Source organism: Mus caroli, unplaced genomic scaffold (assembly GCF_978045245.1).
Source record: "Mus caroli unplaced genomic scaffold, Mus_caroli_1 scaffold_7, whole genome shotgun sequence".
NCBI classification, from domain to species: domain Eukaryota; kingdom Metazoa; phylum Chordata; class Mammalia; order Rodentia; family Muridae; genus Mus; species Mus caroli.
The window spans coordinates 99,904,605-99,926,096 of NW_028227262.1; the positions used below are offsets into that span (position 1 = coordinate 99,904,605).

The 21,492-nt window shown below is 40.3% G+C and overlaps 1 protein-coding gene across 1 annotated transcript; it reads left to right on the forward strand.

Annotated features, from left to right (window-relative positions):
- Positions 1-792: 792 nt before the first annotated feature.
- Positions 793-20,986, forward strand: Tra2a (transformer 2 alpha homolog). Its single transcript, XM_085840621.1, has 8 exons — positions 793-1,161; positions 12,428-12,561; positions 13,941-14,100; positions 15,844-16,032; positions 17,996-18,111; positions 19,316-19,450; positions 19,973-20,040; positions 20,177-20,986. Exons 1-8 carry the CDS (start codon positions 1,126-1,128, stop codon positions 20,185-20,187), a joined length of 849 nt encoding a protein of 282 aa, XP_085696747.1. The 5' UTR covers positions 793-1,125; the 3' UTR covers positions 20,188-20,986.
- The last annotated feature ends 506 nt before the right edge of the window (positions 20,987-21,492 follow it).

A 21,492-nucleotide genomic window follows, 5' to 3' on the forward strand; every position in this document is an offset into this window, starting at 1 on the left:
TGATATTTCTGATAAACTCTCTTTTTACATCTCAGGTTGGCTGGAACTTCCAACAGTCCTTCCTTCTAGACACCTAAGTGGTGGGATCACAGGCTCAGATCACCACACCCAGCTATTTCAGTTCTTGTGAATTCATTATTTGTGCTGGTGTTCCTTATTTTTCTAGAGCAAGAAGTATGGATACTAATGTTGCCAAACAATATATTCCCCCAATTTATTTTTATTTATTTACATGTTCTACAGTGTTGAGGACTAAACCCAGAGCCTAGTGCTGGATAATTTTCTATCAACTTGGCACAGATAAAATCACCTGAGAGGAGGGAACTTCAATTAAAATGCCTCCCGCTGTGGTGGGAGCTCATGCCTTTATTCCCAGAACTCGGGAGGCGGAGGCGGAGGCAGAGGCAGGCAGATTTCTGTGAGTTCCAGGACAGCCTGGTCTACAGAGGGAGTTCCAGGACAGCCAGGGCTACACAGAAACCCTGTCTTGAGGTTGGAAGCAAAGAAGAGCGAGAAACTCACGGCTTTTCAGTATAGCCCTATCTGTGTATATATTGTTATTTCAACGTTTAAAAGGGCGGATACTGAGGATGAGGAAAACTCAGCTGGAAAAGTCGTTTTGTTTGTTTGTTTGTTGGTGGTTTTTTGTATGTTTTTGGTTGGTTTGTTTTGCTATGCAAGAAAGACCTGAGTTCCATACCTAGAGAGAACAAAACCAAAAATACCTCAAGAACAAAACCCCACAGGCAAAGCCAGGCGATGACACACGCCTTTAATTCCAGCACCCCGAGGACAAACCGACCCAACGCCAAACAGCAAGCTCTTGAAACCCGCCAATCTCCCGCGCTAGGCCAGGCGGACACAAAGCCTCCCGGGGCGGAGGCGGGGTTCGCGACGACGTCATCACGGATCCGCCCCTTGACGTCAGGCGCCGGGGACACCAGGAGGTTTCTGGCGGCACGGGCGCCATTTTGCCTGAACGTGCGAGCTGGTGGGAGTGGAACGCACTGGCCGTTGTAGCCGTCGCCTTCTTCCTCCCCACAGTCCGAACAGCGCGGTGACTAGGCCGTCGGCCCTCGAGCCGAGACATATCTCTTATTTAGTTCTCGGGAGCGCCTGGCCGACATGAGTGATGTAGAGGAGAACAACTTCGAGGGCAGAGTGAGTACAAAGCCGCGGGAGCCGTCTTCGGCGGCGGCCCGATGCTCCGGGGCTCGGGGACGAGCGCGGTCGGTCGGGCGAGGTGGCGGGGCCCTCAGGAGCAGCCTTGAGGGCCACCGCGAGCGCGTCACGTCCCAAGATGGCTTCGGGGTCCCCCTGCGTGCCCAGATGCCCCACTAGCCCGCAGCGCTCCTTTCTGGCGGCTGACTGGTACCTGGCCTGGTCCTATCCTCTCCTGTCGCTCCCTTTCCTCTCAGCTTCCCATCTCTGCTCCGAGGTGCGGGTCCCCGGCGCGGTGGGGCAGGAGGCGGCGGGGCGCTCCCTCCGGCCGGATAGTGGTAGGTGCTTCCTGCGGTGGCATCTCGGGCCACCACCACCCCTCCTCCGGCCATCGCAGCGGGGTCTCGGGGTCGGAAGTGCGCGGGGCTGCTGTCCGGGCGGGGAATCGCTGGCGCGGGACTAGCTGGGGCCTGTGTCTCCTTGGCTCTCTGTTGCAGTGAGCGGCCGCGTCTCCGTCGGAACCGGCGGCGTCGCATCTATAAAGGCGAAAGCCTTGAGGTTGAAGGTGGGACGAGCCCAGTGAAGTGGTTAGTCAAGGACCGCAGCGACCCTTAAGAGTCCTTAAGACCAGAGCGAGCGGGGAAGGGAAAACTACGCAAGAGCCTTTCCCCTTGATGTCCTCTTTCCTTTCGCTTCTAAATGAATTGTGGCAATGCAGTGACGCCTGTTTTCCTAACAGCTAGATGTTGGGTTCTTTATGTCTCAACTTCTAAAGCTTGCCTTCCTGTGACCATTCATCTGAAAACTCCTTTACAAGTCTTTATGGCTAAACTGCCAAGACATCTTACTTTAAACCTTACGTAACTGAACGAATTTCTTGCCTCAGTTTATTTAAAAAAAAAAAAAAGCTAATTTGTGTTAACTCAAAAGATTACCTGAAATTTACAGACCCTCCCCCGTTTTCCTCACCCATTCCCCGGAAAAGGGGCTCAAGACTTTGGTTATTTGAGGTCTTGTGACTATAAACAGTATACTCACTCAGCTTGAGTATATTAGAACGTTACTGATTTTTGAGTTTTATTCCGAAGTTACCCTAGTATTGGAAATTAATGGAAGTGAGTCCTGGTAAAACCATGGAAGGAAAAAAAAGGGAAACAAAAGTCCCATGGTACTCGAGGGCTGGCAGTTGTGTTGGTATTCTAGTGGAGGAGGGGCGGCGGGTGGAAAAAAGCCGCTGGAGGGGTTTGCTGAAGGAAAGAATTTGTCCCTTTTGGAAGCTCAGGATTTAGACACCTGTACTCTGTCAGTCAAGTCATATACCGTCAATTAGGGTTTTGAGCTTGAGAGAAGAGGGTGCATTTTGTTTGTTTATTTTTTTTTTTATTTAATGCACTAGGACAAGGTCATAACTACATTTAACTTTGATTGGATTATTTGGATGAAATTTGCACACAATAGAGTTGAACCTGCTTACTGTTTTTAGGATTGTTTTGTTGTACTAACAACTTTTAAAGACTATGAAGTAAATATTTCACGTAGTTGTATTACTTGTGAAACTATTTAAGTAATTAGGAAAAGACGGTTGGGTTTTGGGTGTGTTGTTAGTTGTTTTGTTGTTGTTGTTTTTGGTTTAGTCTGTGGGACTTGTACCAGTGTTGCTCTGATGGCTCTGATTGCTGCTCTGGTCCTCCCATTTGTCCTCTAGTGGAAGGAGTAGTGGATAATTACCACCTTCCCCCAAATTATTGAATATTCCTATCCACTTTTCAGTTTATTTAGGTATTAATAACCTAGTTAACAGATAGGGACTTTTCTAGCTCCCTCTCTTCTGCCATTAGTAGTAGAGCAGCATCTGTGGTTCAGTTTACATCAGCACCTTCAGGGTCAGTTACAGCTCTTTAAGATGTAACAGCGTTTTTGTTTTATATTCTTAAATTGTGATTGAACAGACTTGTAATTACATAAAGAATTAGAAGGCTAGAGGCTTTGGGAGGTTCATATTGATTTTTGTTGTTTTTGAGCTTTGTGGGAGTGGAACCCAGGCCTTTTGCATGCCAGGCAAGTGCTGTACCATACCACTCCTCTTCTTAAAGCAGCTAAGTATTTAAATACAGTGCTTTGGTTTTGTTTTGGTGAGGGGTTGTATGCTTCCCCCCCCCCCCCCCCGTTGACCATAATTGCTATGCCCCTTTATCATTGCCTGTAGAGGTGTCTGAGGGCAGCATCCTAAGAGAGATGTTTGAATGATGTGTTGAAATTATTTACGTGGTAGTTAGACTTCAAACTCTTCTCATTACCCTAACCATTGACAGGTCAGTAGTCAAATGCTGAGCCTATTGGGTATTTTAAAAAGATTATTAATATAAGGTTTTTTATTATTATTATTATTATTCTTTCCCTTCTGTTGGAATTTATTGGGAAGATTGTGTCTGATACATAAAGTGAATGATTGGACTTTTATCTTCAGGTGTTACAGGGAGCATGCTAATCCTTTCTCAGTAAAAGTGCTTAAGATTAGGTGGAGGCTTCCTAGAATGGATCAAACACTGACGATAAAATATATAGATATATCTATGCTTACAGCATTTTAGAATTCAGCCTTCTTAGGTGCATTTTTATTTATTCCTTGTGATCATATAGCAAGGGCTGGGGTGCTGTCAGCATTTTAGAAATGAAGATGTGCACCAGGAGGTGCTGCTGGTCCACACCTAAGCACTTGGGGGGTCAGAGGCAATTGGAGTTTGAGGCTAGCCTGGTCTGCTGAGCAAGTTCCAGGACAGCCAGGGCTACACAGGGGGGAAAAAAAAGAAAGAGGAGCTGGAAAGATAGCTTAGTGGTTAAGAACACTGACCGTTCTTCCAGAGGACTTGGGTTGGATTTCCAGCACCCACATGGCAGCTCACAGCTGTCTGTAATTCCAGGATCATCACTCACACTGACATACATGCAGGCAAAACATCAGTGCACATAAAATAAAAGTTAAAAAGTTATAAAAGGAAAGAAGGCAAGAGAGAACAAGAACAAACCAAGATGTGGAAGACCACATAAGCCCCTGTTTACTGTCCATTGTATATACACAGTCCTGTATGTGTTCAGATATTTCTTTGTGAAGAGCACATTGTACTTAACTGTATTGACTCATGAATAGAGTTTGATAAAAGTATTTATTCAAGCCATATTAGGTTGTATATTTTACTTTGTGTCTGGATGTTTTGCCTGCATATATGTGTCTGTGTACCACACATGTACAATGCCTAAGGAAGCCAGAAGAGGAAATCACATCTCCTGGGACTAGGGTTGCAGGTGGTTGTGAGCTACCAAGAACTTGTCTTAATTTTGGGTGACTGCCAATTTAAACCTGGGTTTAAAAACAAAAATACTGTCATTAAGTGTATTAGTGCCGAAATAGTGACAGATATATGTGCAGCCAAGATAACAAAGGGTTTCAAATTTTAGGCTTAAGGATTCAGACTTGAATCCAGCGATCACTAAGGGCCACCTGTGAGCTCTTCATTTTGGAAACCTATGATTAAAAAGACTGGCACAGAGCCGGGCGCGGTGGCGCACGCCTTTAATCCCAGCACTCGGGAGGCAGAGGCAGGCGGATTTCTGAGTTCGAGGCCAGCCTGGTCTACAAAGTGAGTTCCAGGACAGCCAGAGCTATACAGAGAAACCCTGTCTCGAGAAAAAAAAAAAAAAAAAAAAAAAGACTGGCACAGGAGCAGTAGAATGCAACTTGAATTATTTATGGCAGAAACCCTTTTCAAGAAATACAGAATGATTGTACCATTACAAAAAAGAAAAATCCAGTTCTGGGTGTGCTGTGGCATGTCATTAATTCCAGGCACTTGGAAGCCAGAGGCAGGCAGATCTCTGAATTCCAGGTCAGCCAGGGTGTAAGTAAGGGCTTGCCCCACAAAACAAAACAATAAAAATCAGAACAGGTCCATAAACAACTTAACTTGGTCCACGCACGTATCAATTTAGGAAGATGAGGAGAAGATGTTTTGAGACAGGGTTTTACTGAAGCTCTATCTCGTGCTTGCCTTAACTCAGGAACCTTTCCTTTCAGCGTCTCCTAGGTACTGGAATTTATAGCCAGAGGCCACCACACCCAGTGTTCTTTTGAAACTGGGAAAGAGGGAAAGGTGACTGTTTTACTTTCATTTCTCTCTCCTTCAGTATCTTACTGTTTACTCCTGGCTGACCTTAAACTCAGCTCTATTTGTCTCTGCCTCTTGAGTGCTGACATCTGTTTGTCACCTTAATAATAATTAACAGTTATCTGCTTTATAAAACCTATCCAAAGTTAAGAGTTTTGATCTTAATGTCCTTTGTAGAAATTGAGAAGAATGGACATAACTCTTATAGTTCTTATTCTGGCCTCTTAAAAACCCCAATTTTTAAAAAGGAGTCCTAGTATGAAGTCACCTTGCTATGGAATGATTTATCAATAAAAGTGAAAAATGAGACAAATTCACCTGTATGCACTGGAATTAAAAGTTGTATTTGTGTGCTGTAGAAGATAGCTCAGTGAGGAAATGCTTGCTATAGAGCACGTGAACCTAAGTTCTGAAGCCTGGCCAATATTCTAAAAGCCAGGCTTGGCAGAGCATGCCTCTAATCCAAATGTTTAGGATCCTCAGGAGTCCTTAGGCACTTCAGCTAATGAGTAGATAAGCTCTGGGTTCAGAGAGAGACCAACTCTATCTCAAACAGTAAAGTGGAGGGAGATACATAGAGCAAGATGTCTAACCTTCTCTCAGCGGGTATGTGAGCATGCAAATATACACAAAGTTGTATATATTAATATCTTAAATGGAAATGGAAGAGACAGGTCCACCACTCAGGAAGTGATGTCCAGAGGGTAACCACCAGCTTGAAGTCAGCCAGGGACACGTGTGCAAGACTCCCAGATAGCTCAGAGAATAAGAACACTTTGACTGCTTTTTGCAGAGAACCCAGGATCTTTTTTTTTTTTTTTTTTTTAATTTTTGAACCCAGGTTCAATACCCAGCACTCACATGGCACCCACCTCATTTGCATCTGTAACTCAAGTCCCATGGGTTCATGCACACTCTTCTGACCTCAGGGTATGGCGTGCTTAGGGTACTCAGAAACACATGCAGGCAAAACACCCACACACATAAACTAAAAAGCAATGTATGAGCCAGGTGGTGGTGCACACTTTTAATCCCAGCATTGGGATGAAGAGGCAGGCAGATCTCTGAGTTCAAGGCCTACACAGAGAAACCCTGTTCAGAAAACCTAAACAAATGAGAGGGAAGACCTTGTCTTTAAATAAAGGAGAGATGGGAGGTGTTTCCTTCACTCCTCTGGAATTGATTTACAGACTGTTTTTAAAACAATTTATTTGGGGCTTAAGATTTTTATGGGGATTGGAGAGTTGGCACAACTGAAAGGACCCAGATTTTTTTTTTTTTTTTTTGCATTGACATTAAGTAGCCCACTTTAGCTCCAGTTTCCAAAGGAACCAATGCCCTCTTCTAGCTTTTAAACACTTAGATTAATATGCTTAAGGGGAGTGGGTAGAGTGGAAGCAAAAGAAATGGCTGGGTTTTAATAGGCTTGCTGTTTCTCCAGAGGGCCTGAATTGTGCTCTCAGCACCCATATCTCATAGATCACAGCTGTCTAACTCCAGCTCTCATTTCTGGCCTCTGCAGGCACCCACATACACTGATACAGACATGTGCACATAAGATCTTGAAGCTGGGTGTGTGTGGTGGTGCATGCCTTTAATTCCAGCTCTCTAGAGGAAAGATGGGCCTGGTCCACATCGTGACTTTTAGAAGAGCTGGAGTAACACAGGGGTACCTTAAGTGAAAGAAGGAAGTCCATCTTTTTAAAGTCTCTGAGAATGCTTAGTGGTTAAAGGCACTTGCCAGTAACCCTGACAGCCTGATTTCAGTACTTATAGCCTACAGTAAGTAAATAAATTTACAGAAAAGGGGTAAAGCTAGCCAGGCATTGTGGCCTGTAATTGGTCAACCTGCCTATAATCAGTCAATCCCTTTTGAAAGGGACAAGAGGAACAGGAATTGAAGACCAAGTTGGGCTAATGGCTAGCCAGCTGCTCTGACTCAGACCTATATCTGCACCGTAGGAGAATCGCTGTAGGTCCAGCTCAGTGAGTTCCAGATAAAGTAGGGGAAAGTAAGGCTGTTTTACACATAATGGCAATAGTACTAAATCTAAATTCAGTGATGGGTTTACTTCCTACTGTGTTGAACGCTATCATTAAGCCCAGTTAGTTGTACTACTGTTCTGTTCTTGCAACCCCTCCTTTTAATTGTGCAAACCTGCAAACTTTAAAAAAAAAATTTAAAGCTTGAGTTTTTACATTTAAGATTTTCTTCACTAAAGGGTTCTAATTTGCTAAAGGGAAAAGGTAGGCTTTTGGGGGGGAAAAGCTGTGCCTGTAACTCTCCACAGTGCATTGCTGTAACTTTATAGATTTATGTGAGAAGAGCTAGGCATGGTGGTACATAACATTCAAGCGAACTGTTTGATAACTTAGTTTGACAAGATTAAAATGGCATAAATAATCAGCATAGTAGTTTCATTGAACCTGGCTGACTAAAAATGTTTGATAGTTTCAGTTGGTGTTCAGGCATCATAGTCACTTTCTCTACGCAGAGTGAAGACAAGTAGAACCAAAGTACAAGTGAAAAAATAGTAACACTCACATTGAGTAAGAGGTTGTTGTTAAATACCAGGAGGGTGGAAGGCCAGTAGGAGATGTGAGCTGCACATAGACTTCTGTCTACAGTCTATTGCTTTCATCGGAGGCATTGGTAAGCAGGTCTGATAGGAGAAAAATGACTCGTGGGCATCAGCTCAGCTTCTTGCGTGTTAGGAAAGCTCTCAAACAACTGAGCTACATCCCAAGCCCTAAACATTTGAAATCATTTTTATACCAGCTTTTGAACATAGCATCTGATCAAAACACATAAGCTGACAGGGTTATAGCATCATTTAAATTTTTTACCAAAAGATTATAAATTTTACAGATATAAACTCATGCCACAGTTATGAGGTTGACTAACAGTTACTAAGGCATTTATGATAAAAGTTTTCAAAATTATTCCAAACTCTAGAGAATATACAGACATATGTTAGAGTTATCCACAAGCCTTTATGGAGACCATATTGACAATCTAGTGCGTCTGACAAGGATGATCTTAAATGAAATGAAGTTATTATTTGAAATTTTGAACAATACATACTTGGTTTTCTAGAGTTGCTTCTAGTAGCAACTTGGTTTGAGACTGAAAATGTTTGCTTTATTAGCCCAACTTCTAATAAAGATCTGCCCCATTGTCCCCAGAGAAAGAAAGCAAAAAAGGGTCTCTACTTGTAGACTGATTAAATAGAGTAAGCATGGTATTTGGGCAGCCAAAGTACATTTTCTTTCTTTCTGGCATATGATTTAAATTCACTAGTTTATTTTTATTTTTATGAAAATTCCTACTTTATAAAGTACTAGGGAAATAACAGGAAGTTTGTTTCACATGATGTACATACTTATATACATTTATATACATACACTGTATATAAACTTGCTTCCATTTACTTAGTATTAAACACTGAGCCTATGTGTTTTACATCTACAGTTTACTGAGCATCCTATTACTTGTGAATGTTCTGTAACAATTTGTCCATATAGCAAATACCAAAGCCTGTTTGAGCTGTGCTTAGCTTTCTGCCTGACCTCTTTGTGGTTTGTAATATCTAAGGTAGATTGAAGCCTATGTAGTGTTTCCTTTATACTCTGATATGGTCAATGTGAGTCCTTTTACATGTTTTATTCAGCTGGGTGCATATTGTAAAGGGTTGTTGAATATTGTAGCCAGGATAATAAGGAATTGTTAACATCTCTTCAATGAAACAGCTTTAAGAGCTGGTTAGTCTAGCGGGACAAGGCAGATGACCAACTCTTTCCAACATTTTTTTTCTTCATTGTAATTTAGGTCCCCAAATTCTAAATAGTCTTAATGATTTTTTTTTTTTATTATTTAAAACAAAGTGAGCTCCAGGACAGCCAGAGCTATAAAGAGAAACCCTGTCTCGAAAAACCAAAAAAAAAAAAAAAAAAAAAAATTAGTCAGCTGTGGTCACACATGCTTGTCAAAATAATGCTTTTGAACTGGATGTCTAGATCAGTGTTACAGTGCTTGCTTAGTATAGAACAATTGTGGATTCGATCCCTAGCACTGAAGAGAACACCTTCAAAATGTTTTATTTTTAAAAGACATTCTGCTATGCAGTGATATTTTGTTGCTACTCAAGATCTGGGATCAGATTACAAAAATTACAAAAAAAAAAAAAAAAAAAACTGAGTTATTTAAGTCTCCAGAAGAGATTTTGGAGGCCAATAAGATAGATCCCTCAGTGAGTAAGAAGGCATTTCTCGCTATACCTCATAGCCTGAATTTTGAGTGCCGATGAACTCTTTAACAAGTTGCTCTTTGTCCACAAAATACAAATTAAATTAACATTTTGAAAGAAGTCATTTTTCAGTAACAATACTTAATGAGGAGAAACTTAGAAATTAAAAAAATGTATCTGGGCCATTAAATTTTTGTCACGATGGAGGGTTCATTAATCATTTAAGAGTAAATTTGTGCTTTATTTTAGGATTTTTTTTTTTTTTAACTATCATAAAGCTAACACTTTATAGTACCTCAGAGCAAGACCTCTTAATGCCTAATTGTACAACAAAGGCTGTGGTGCTTACCCAGACACTGTTGTGCCCACTGCTTTTCACAGCAGCAAAAATAAACGATATACCTGAGGGCCTTTGTTGTTTTTTGTTTATTTTTTAAATTTTTTATTTTATTTTGTTTTTCAAGACAGGGTTTCTCTGTATAGCCCTGGCTGTCCTGGAACTCACTCTGTAGACCATGCTGGCCTCTAACTCAGAAATCTGCCTGCCTCTGCCTTCCTCTGCCTCCCAAGTGCTGGGATTAAAGGCTTCTGCCTGCACCACCGCCCAGCTTAATTTTTTATTTTTATTTTTTTAATGTACATTGGTGTTTTGCCTGCACTTAGTCTGTGTGAGGATGTCAGATCCTGGAGTTACAGACAGTTGTGAGCTGCCATGTGGGTGCTGGGTATTAAATCCTGGTCCTCTGGAAGGGCATTCAGTGCTCTTAGCCTGAGCCACCTAGAGGGTCTGTTTTATAGAAAGAAAAGGTAACAGAAAATCATTGTCTTTGGTTCAGATTTTGAGCCAGCCCCTCTCTTCAGTTACAAGCAATATTAATAATTTTCTTTTTCTGTAAGTAATATGTTGCCCCAGGCATGTCTAGGCATTTGAGTCTAAGATATAAAAGACTTAACACTGGGTAACTAAGTAGAAACATCACTGACCAGGAAAATAATGGGTGGAGTTCTTGTTAGGTAAATCTTTTGATATTAAACTAAGAAAGGGATCCAGGGATATAGCTCAATTGATAGAGTGCTTACCTAGCACTAGGCTCTGGTTAAATCCCAGCATTGCATAAAGCCAGTTTGGTTGTGCATGCCAATATATACTTGGGAGATAAAGGCAGGAGATGTGGGATATCTTACTGCATAAATGAAAACTGGTATGAATATATATTTTTGTAAGATTCCATTAATTATCAAGTGTTTGGAGAAACCAAATCTTGGTTTCTATTTTGCTTGTGTAGGTCTCATATCAGTCAAGTTACCATGCTTTCTTGTCAGTTATAAGTTATTTGGTAAGTTTTTTACATAGAAGTTTTTCAGAAACCAATTTGTAATGAAGGAGATTTATGTTTCTTGTCAAGAGATGAGATGCTCCTGCAAGGAGTGCAAATGTGCATTAAGTGCAAAAAAAAAGCAAGAGTCAAGGGCAACCATCGTGGTACACATTTTCTTATTTGTACCCGGTGGTATTTAAGTGGTATTAGAGCGGAGGATTTCTGTGAACTGTACAGTCCATCCTGAGTTCTTAAATGCAATTGTGTCTCATAAGACAGGAATAGCATGTATATTTCAGGAATTTATAAACTGAAGTAAGGGCTGTTGGAAACTTTGTTCTTTCCTTTTAGTTTCTCTATGCTTGCTTCAAAACACATCTTTCTGGTTAATCAGAATAAGTGAAGTTGGTAGTCAAAATTGGGGGGAGATATAATGTTGCTATTTGTTATGTCTCTGATTTCTGGCATGTGTGCTGTCATGAGTTCAGACGATGGATACAGCTATTTTAGCCTGGGATGCTTTGCTTCAGCAGTGCCTGAATTTCTTAGTGTGGCTTATTGAAAGTTAATTCTAAGATCAGTAAGAGCCTTTAGCCTGTAAAATAGTGGAAAATGAATATTTAGGTGGGGGAGTTGCAGTTTATGTTTGAATTACATATTTATTTTAAAATTAGGGACTAGGATGGAACATGAAAGGGGAGGAGGGTAAAGAGAATGGTTAAAAACTTTAGAGAAATTCATTCAGTAAATTCTGTTAGACTACACTTTTGAACATTTTTAAATACTATAAAATTTGTTTTTTTTTTTTTTTTTTATTTTTAAATAAACGAGTTATTTGCACTTGACCTGCTGGCCTTCCCATTGGTAGATAACATTCTGAACTCCAGCAGAGTCTTATAATCCCCACGCGCTTAAATATACTAAATGTTCTTTTTCCATTAAGGTTAATGGTCGTGAAGAAATTGAAGAGTTTTTTCCAAGAATGTGGAAGATAAATCAAGATAAAAGAAGGCTAATGAAAAGTATTAAAGATCAGAAAATTAAAATTGAATGGGGGAAAAAATTGAACAGAAGATTGGTCAGATAGAAGCACTTGAATATTTTTTTTAAGGCTATTTTGAATTGTTTGAATTGGGGAAGAATACACGAAGTATGAAAAATGAAAAACTCAATGAAGAATGAAGAGAAGTAGAAAGCAAGAGTGAAGTAGAATTAAAAGAATCTGGAAGAATGAATGGGTCCTAGGTTAAGTAAATGTATGGTTTATGTTCCAGTGTCTGTATGATCAAGTTGTAGATGAATTTGCATGATTACTTAGTTAATAGAAAATTGGTGATCTGGTTCAAGTAGGGAATTATTGAGGACAGTTAGCAGTATTAACAATGGGATATTAATGAGCTGAAATTTTTTTCTGGAGGGTATTGCCTAACCATTTGTTTTTCAGGAGCAATCAATATAAATAATTACGGTACTTTAAATGTTAGGTGTTAGGCATCTGCGTGACCAGTGCCATTTGTAATACTGTCTTCTTTGTTAGGAGTCTCGCTCTCAGTCAAAATCTCCAACGGGAACTCCTGCTCGTGTAAAATCAGAGAGCAGGTCAGGATCTCGTAGTCCATCAAGGGTTTCCAAACATTCTGAATCCCATTCTCGATCAAGATCAAAATCCAGGTAAGCTTAAATTTTGTAAACTGCTTTCTTCACTGTAAGATGGGTTTGGTTGGATCGATCTCCTTTTAGCTGCATTTCACACAGAAAGTTCAACATAGGCTCAGACCTTTAGAGACCTTTCTTGGCATATCTATTAGCTGTTATTCCTGATTAAAGTCATGTGCCACCATGCTCTTCTCTCTCTGTGTGTATCTTTCAAGTTTAATGGAAGGTGAAATGAGAGTGAAGAAATGGATTAAATAGGAATTCTTAAAAATCACAATATGGGAGCTGGGCGTGTTGGGGCACGCTCGGGAGGCAGAGGCAGGCAGATTTCTGAGTTTGAGGCCAGCCTGGTCTACAAAGTGAGTTCCAGGACAGCCAGGGCTATACAGAGAAACCCTGTCTCAAAAAAAAAAAAAAAAAAAAATCACAATATGGGAGAAAGATGGCACAGTGGCTAAGAATGTTTGCTGTTTTTCCAGAAGACCTGAATTTGATTTTGGTTTTCTGAACACATGTTTAGCAGTTTACAACCACCTGTAACTACCATCAGGAGTTACATCTGCAATCCACTTCTGCCAGGTGTTTACAAACATATATACATACACATAAGTAAAAATAAGTGTCAGTGTGTTTACACAAGCAGGTGCCCATGGAGTTTAAAAGAGGATCAAATCCCTTACAGAAAGTTGTGTTGGAAACCAAAGTTGGGTCTTCTGCAAGTGCAGTGTGTATCCTGAACAAGGAAGCCATCTCTCTAACCACCAAAAAATCTTTTAAAAATATTTTCCCAGGTCAAAGGAGGCATTGAAACATCTCAGTTGTTGGAGCATAACAGAATGACAGAGCTAAAAACAGTCATATCTATATGCAATCTAGAATGCAGAGGGAATTTGATCTAGTACTTTTTTCTTAAGAATTGTTTATTTTATGTAGTACACTATATTTATGACTACACTGTCACTGTCTCCAGACAGACCAGCAGAGGGCATCAGATCCTTTTATACATGGTTGTATACCATGTATACATGGTTTATACCATGTGGTTGCTGGGAATTGAACTTGGAAGAGCAGCAGTTAGTGCTCTTAACCGCTGAGCCATCTCTCCAGCCCCTGATCTGGCACTTTTAAAGGATTACTTACTAAAAGTGTTTTTTCTTTTTCCTTTTTTTTTTTTTAAATTATGTTTTATGTCTATATATATGTACCACAAGCATGCAGTGCCTTCAGAGACCAGAACAAAGAGTCATCCCCCTGGAACTAGTATTATATAGATGGTTATGAGCCATGCTAAAAATCAAACCTGAGTCTTTTGGAGAACAATAAATACTCTTACTGCTGAGCTCTCTCTCCAGCCCTCTGATCCAGCATTTTACCTAAGTTTATTTCTTTCAAAGGTCAAGGTCAAGGAGGCATTCGCATAGACGCTACACTCGATCCAGGTCACACTCTCATAGGAGACGATCTCGGAGTAGGTCCTATACACCCGAGTATAGGCGGCGGAGGAGCCGGAGTCACTCTCCAATGTCTAATCGCAGAAGGCATACTGGCAGCAGGGTATGTGTATAATAGGAGTTAATGGAAATTGGGTTTTCTCTTTCCTGAATGTGTAGTCATGGCAAAATACCTTGCTTTTTATGACAAGCTTCTGGCCTTTGTCAATCTTATTTAAGCCTAGAATGTTTTCAGCCTCTGAGACTTGCTGCTGAATAAGCTTGCCCCTTCCTAGTTCTTTCTGGCTGGCTGGTCTTGCACACTGATTCAAACTGGCTTCTTACAACTCTGACTGAATTGGTCTGCTTGACCTCATACTAACTCTAGCAGTCTGTTCTAATCTTCTGGCTCCTTAGTAGTCTCTGGCTTGTTCTGTTTTCATCTGTGTCTAGCTTGTTCTCTTTGCAACCTATCTTTGTACAACTGTCCCAATAAAACTGCCTGCTCTCTCTGTACTGATCTCTCTTAAGTAGCTTTCCTTTCTGCTCTCTTCTTTTAACATGTGTATTCTTAACATCTTTGTGTGACAGGTTGTTTGGATATGGGACACTGAAGTGTTTTGTTTTAGTTTATTTAATAGTTAGCTAAGGGACCAGCAAGAAAGCCCAGGAAGTGGATCAGGGCACTTGGCTGCCAGTCCTGATGATCTGAGCTTAAACTAGAGTCTACATTGTATAAAGAGTTGTCCTGACCTTTGTATGTGTTTCATAGCATAATTGTGTCCATATATGCACACAGTACATAAATCTGTTTTTTAGAAAATAGGTGACAGAGTCCAGGTTTCAACCAGGTTGCTTTGGTCTAAAGTTCTTGATCTGCTATGCTTCTACATGAAGCCAGTGATGCTGGTAAGCATGATAGACGTGTGTCAGTGTTTAAATCTGGATCCTGGAAACATACAGAGGATAGATACCCTGTTACAGAATGGAAGTGGTGATAGGAATTACATACAGCTCAGTGGCTAAGAGCACTGACCTGCTTTGCCATAGGAACTGGTTGAGATCTGTTGTCCCATCTGGCCTCTGTGCATGCACACGGACAGATGCGTGGGAAAAGATTTTTTTTTGTTTTTTGTTTTTTGTTATATGTTTGTGAGTGCCTGCCTTTATGTGCACCATGTTTGCCTGGGGAGGTCAGAAGGTGTTGGATCCCCTGAAAGTAGAGTTATAGTGATTGTAAGCCACCATCTGGCTACTGGGAACTGAAATGGGATCCCTTGCAAGAGCAGCAAGTACCCTTAACCATTGAGCCATCTTGTCAGCTCCTAAAATCTTTGCAAGTATGATAGTAGAGGGCTGGGAATGTAACGGAATTGGAAGAACTCTTGCCTGTTGTGAATGAGGCTCTGGCTTCAACCTTCAGCATCACATAGCATAGGATATGTGGTGCATGGCTAATCCCAGCACTGAGGTTACTGGTAAAAGTAAAAACAAGTTGTAGCCAGGTGTGGTGGCGCACACCTTTAATCCCAGCACTTGGGAGGCAGAGGCAGGCGGATTTCTGAGTTCGAGGCCAGCCTGGTCTACAAAGTGAGTTCCAGGACAGCCAGGGCTACAGAGAAACTCTGTCTCGAAAAAACAAAAAACAAACAAAAAAAAGAAAACAAATTGTGTAAGCAGTGAAGGATAAGGCAGGCGAAAGGTGAATTCTTTGGGTACTTCCTGAAAATTGCTGGGCTAGACTAGGGAGCGGGAATGGTTTTGTACGGGCTATAGATAGCTATAAACTGTGTTCCAAAAAAGATCTTCATGTGTTTTGACCTTACGTATTGAGTTCTAATTAAAATTTAACTCCTTTATTCAACAGGCAAACCCAGATCCTAACACTTGCTTGGGAGTATTTGGCCTCAGTTTGTACACAACAGAGAGAGATCTTCGTGAAGTGTTTTCTCGATATGGACCTCTGAGTGGTGTTAATGTAGTTTATGATCAGCGAACTGGAAGGTCACGTGGATTTGCTTTTGTGTATTTTGAGAGAATAGATGACTCTAAGGAGGTAAATCTGGTTTTTCAATTTTCATTTAAAAATTTTTGGTATGCATAATGATAAAGTATTACTACTACTAATAGTAGTAGTAGTATGTAATTTCTAATTAGTAATAGCATTACTGTCAGACATCTATTAATCTACATTTCTGTAAATATGCCTTCTGATTCTGTGACCTGATTGGAACTCTCTCACAGTGTTATAGTTAAAAAAGTTTTGCTTTTCAGTATGTGCTGGTATAATTACATGCTGATTGAAATCTGACCTTATGAAGTGAATTATATAAGTTAATGTTAAAAACTACAGTGTGGGCTGGAGAGATGGCTTAGTGTTTAAGAGCACCGACTGCTCTTCTGCTCTTCCTAAGGTCCTGAGTGAGTTCAAATCCCAGCAACCACATGGTGGCTCACAACCACCCATAATGAGATCTGACACACTCTTCTGGGGTGTCTGAAGTCAGCTACAGTGTACTTACATATAATAATAAATAAATCTTTGGGCCTGTGCAATGGGGCCGGAGTGGAGTTCAATTTCCAGCAACCACATGATGGCTCACAACCATCTGTACAGCCACAGTATACTCATATACATATAATAAATAAATAATCTTTGAAAATATTTTTTAAAAACTATAGTGTATGTTTTTTTTTAATAAGCCCATATTCATGTTTAAATTAATCTAATTTTAGCCTGATTCCCCATGTGCTGATGCAGACGTGGCTTTTCTAACTTTTTAATGTATTTGTTATTCTGCTCTGTAATTCAAACATGAATTGGTACAGATCATAATGAAAATTAGTGCCTATTTCAAAAATAGTGCCTGATAATGGCATTTGGAGGTGTGAGGATGTTTGGCACGCTAGTGTGCTGCACATGTCATGTGTGTAACACTGAGAGTGAGCTGAGGCTGAAAGAGCACTTGGATGAATCCTATAGTGGACTGGATGACCCCAGATGATTGTATTTCTTAGTGATTCTTAGTTTGTAAATTTATTATCTAGTAGGCACACTAATTTCTCAGTTATTAGAACATTTATTTTTTTATTAGTGTGTATTTGGGACTTGCTTATTCCTGTTTTTAAGTCACAGTATCACTGATTCACTGGCTGTCCTCAAACTCATGGAGATCTGCCTGCCTCTACCTCTTGAGTGCTGAGATTAAAGGTTTTTACCTTATTTCAGTTAGGATATGAGCCAGGCTTGGTATATAATGTGACTATAATCCCACCACTTGGGAGATAGATCGACAAAAATAGATCTAGGTGAGTAGGTAGGTAGAGGATGGCTACAGCCATCAATCCAGGCAGGCAGAATAGGGACAAAAATGGGAGAAAAACATTGGTATCATTGCATCCTTCCTCCCCATCCCCCCAGTGGGATTAACTCAAACCCAGACAGGCTATGTCCCTTTACACTTGGAAATCACTAGGGGGCAGTATTGGCTTAGATTTGTTCATTTTAAACAAAGGGGTACAAACTATTACAATTGTTTGCAGCCCTTTAAATTGTTTTTTGGCTACTTAGTTTTACCAACAAATATTGAATTACAATCTGAAGAGCAAGAATAGAGGTAGGTTAGGGAGGGCATGGTGATGCATACCTGTAATTCCAGTATGAGGCAGGAGGACTGCTATAATTCCCAAGTCATTCATGGTGACAGTGATAATCTAGTCTTAAGGTGAGCAGCTGAGGTTATAAACAAAAGTTAAAAGATTAAAGCTTAGTTCACTCTTCTGCATATCTAAGATGTTAATAAGTGAAGCAGAGCTTAGTGGCTTTATGTTTGGGCAACTTAAAGTAGGTTCTGAACAGTACTGAACTCTGGAAAAACCGATGGTCCCTATACAAGGTGCATTAACTATGCTATTTTCAAAGGTAGATTCATTTGGATTAAGAATACTTCATGCTTAATTTTAGCTAAAAATGGCTTCAAGATTAGTGAGTTATTAATTGCTTTCTTTTTCTCTTGTAGGCTATGGAGAGAGCAAATGGGATGGAGCTGGACGGTAGAAGAATCCGTGTGGATTATTCTATCACCAAGAGAGCGCACACACCCACACCAGGCATTTACATGGGCAGACCAACTCAGTAAGATTGGATTTTATAGGGGTAGAGTATGTGCCTAGCAGATTCAGGGCTTGGGTGTAGGTCCTAGACTGCAAAGCAAATAAAGCCAGTTATTTTAAGATTAAACTGCACTCTAGAAATGTAATAATGCATGTCAAAATTTGACTAGGGAACTGAAAACATCTACACCCCCTCCCTTCTTTATCATTTTATTTTTGTCAGTATATATTCATTTGCAGGGACTAGAAAGATGGCTCATCAGTTAAACATTTGCTGTCCCACATAGGACCCAAATTAGAACATACTTTAGTACGTTTATTTTATGCATATACTTCAAGTGAACGAGATCTGTGTATGTTCTTTGCTGGGCACAGTGGTTTGGCTCCGGTCCTAGTAAAGATACAAAGGAGGCAGAGGCCAGACTTTAAAAAGGGTCCCTTATTTGGAACATGTGAAGAAAGAGGGCTTGATTTAAATTCACCTCTAAAAGTTGTAACACATTGGATCTGGATCCTGACACAGTTTTAGTGGAGTCATTCTCTCCAGTGCTCAGGGTTTGTTTAATTAAATATTTATCTTAGGAAGGGGACATAGGCTTGCAGAATTTGGTTCTATCCATCCTTGTAGGTTCTATAGGTGGAACTCAGACTTACCAGCCTTCAGCAAGTGCCTTTCCTCACTGGCCCTTCTTTCCAGCCTGTATATTTGCTATTTCTTCCTTGTCTTTCAGGTATTCTTAGACGTAGTTTTAGCTACTTTCCACCTGTTAATGTCTTCTTTCAGTCTTTCTTCTTTCTTCCTTTTAGAAGACAGTGTCTCTACAGAGCCTTGGTTGTCCTAGAACTTACTTTGCAGACTGGCTGGCCTCAAACTCACAGAAATCCTCCTACCTCTGCCTTCCAAGTGCTGTGACTAAAGTGATACACTTGGCTTGGTTTTTAAGTCTGTGTTGGAGAGGGTATACACAAGCACATCGAAGCCTTGGAGGCTGAAAAACGGTGTAGCTCCCCTGGAGCTAGAATAGCCAGATGTTGTGAGTGCTAAAAACCGAACAGGTAACTGCAGAGCCATCTCTCCAGAGAGTTCTGTGAATCGAACACCATGGGCATTGGCAAAGTGAGCTGTGTGAGGGCATTTGCATTGCAAGGGGAGGTTCCTTCTCCTCTCACTTGTCCCAGTATGAAATGATCTGGATAATAACCTTTCCCCCTTCATTTTTCTGTAGTAGCGGTGGTGGAGGTGGCGGAGGAGGAGGTGGTGGCGGCGGAGGTGGTGGAGGTGGCAGACGACGAGATTCTTACTACGATAGAGGATATGATCGAGGCTATGACAGATACGAAGATTATGATTACCGGTACAGGTAATATTTTAATTTGGGATACCTATACTTTGCAAAATAGTAGCATTATACAGCACTTTAATGTTGATATGTATGAATAAAAAACTGGATGTTTGAGCCAGGTCTGGTAGCTGGGTAGTGCCAATTGTTTGAGAGACAAAGATAGGATCATTTAAGCCTGGCCTGTCAACATGGTGATTTTTATATATTTTCGGGTGGGGTAGACAGGAGCTGGAGTAGATTTTAGGGCTGAGTGTGTCACTCAGTGGAACTATGATTCTCCAGTATTAGGTCCTGGGCTCAATCCTTAATACTGTTGAGTTTTTGGTTGGTTTATTTGTTTTGAAGACATGGCCTCAATTACATAGCCCTAACTGACTTGGAACTGGCTGTGCAAACCAGCCTGGCCTCATTAGCAGATACTGTCTTCCAAGAATTGAGATTAAAAACCTGTACTACTCTAATGGCTAGGGTTTTTGTTTTGTTTTGTTTTCACCTGACTGTGGTTATGTGATGTACTAATTCAGCTCTCATTTCTTACAGAAGAAGGTCGCCCTCTCCTTACTACAGTCGCTACAGGTCACGATCAAGATCCCGTTCCTATAGTCCAAGTATGTAAATTTTACTTTTGTAGAATTGAAACCATCTTTCTAAGCAGTGGTGTACTTTGGGATATGTGGTTGCTGTTAATATTGGAAAGATATTAGACCAGTCAGACTGTAATTAATTCTTTCTGTTCTATTTCAGGACGCTATTGATACTGGAGTGATTGTGCCCAAGGACTTTGCTTTTTCTCTTCTTTTTGATTTTGGATTCCCAAGCTTCCATGCTTCCTAGTCCTTTAAAAAACAAAACAACCTGGTTTATTTAATCTCTGCGTGACCAGTTGTGTTGCTGTTTCCACCCTTTGTTATACTCTAAAGGTGTAATTGTCTTTTCAGTAGTGAACATCCTGAGTGAAAGGGAGCCCCGGGTTATGCTTTGTGGTTCTTTTGCCTTTACAGAGGATTAACTTCTTATTTGAGGACAGAAACCATCTTTTGAAAACTTTTTCTGATGGATATTGTGGTAGACATTAGAAATCTGTGGTATGATAAACTGCTTTTTAATCTTCTTTAGGGAAGGTAAATAACACTTTAAGTAGGTCAGTCATGCCAGCTTTGTCTGGAGTGGCATGGAGCAGTTGAATAGTTGAGTGTAGAATGTTTGAAGCTCTAGAAGAAAATGTGGGACATTTCTTTTGAAGAATATAACTTTGAACCTAAGAATTAAGTCACCTTTTAGAAATTAAAAGCTTGTAATTCCTATAAGACATGTTGTATTTGAATTTACATGTTAAACCTTATAAACTTAAAGTGTGATTTTTATGTTAAATTTACAGAAACTTAAGTATTCCCTTAATCACTGAAGGACAACCTTTATTTATTAACTAGAACAATTGTATAACTTGCTGTTAGAAATTTTGGTATTGGGACATTGGTTACATGGGTTATTGTATAGGATCCTAAAATACATGTGGGGAAGAGTAATTTCAAATAAAAGTTAATTTGAAAATGGGATTGTCTCTTTATTTGATAACAGTGGGAAATATAACTGGATTAAAAGCCGTTTTTTGTTTTATGATTGAGTGTTTTGCTTGCATGTATATATGTGTAGTATGTACATATGCAGAACCTGCTGTGGGAGCTAGAAAAGGTGTCTTAGCTCTTGGCCTGGTAACAGTTGGGAGCCACCATGTGGGTGCTTGGGAGTAGAAATTTTGCCCATCTTAAGTTAACTAATTTCCCTACGTTTTCCTAAGACTGTGTGTTTGTGTGTCTGTGTGTGTAATGTGAGCCAAAGGTATGAAGTAGAAGCAAAGATCATGGAGTCAGAATTTTTTAAACCAGTGTAATTTTATCATATGTCCACCTTTTATTCCAGCACGTGGAGGGCAGAGATAGGTGCGAATTTCTTGAGTTTGAAACTAGCCTGGTCTACTAGTTCTAGCACACAGATAGATAGATAGATAGATAGATAGATAGATAGATAGATAGATAGATAGATAGATAGATAGATAAAAA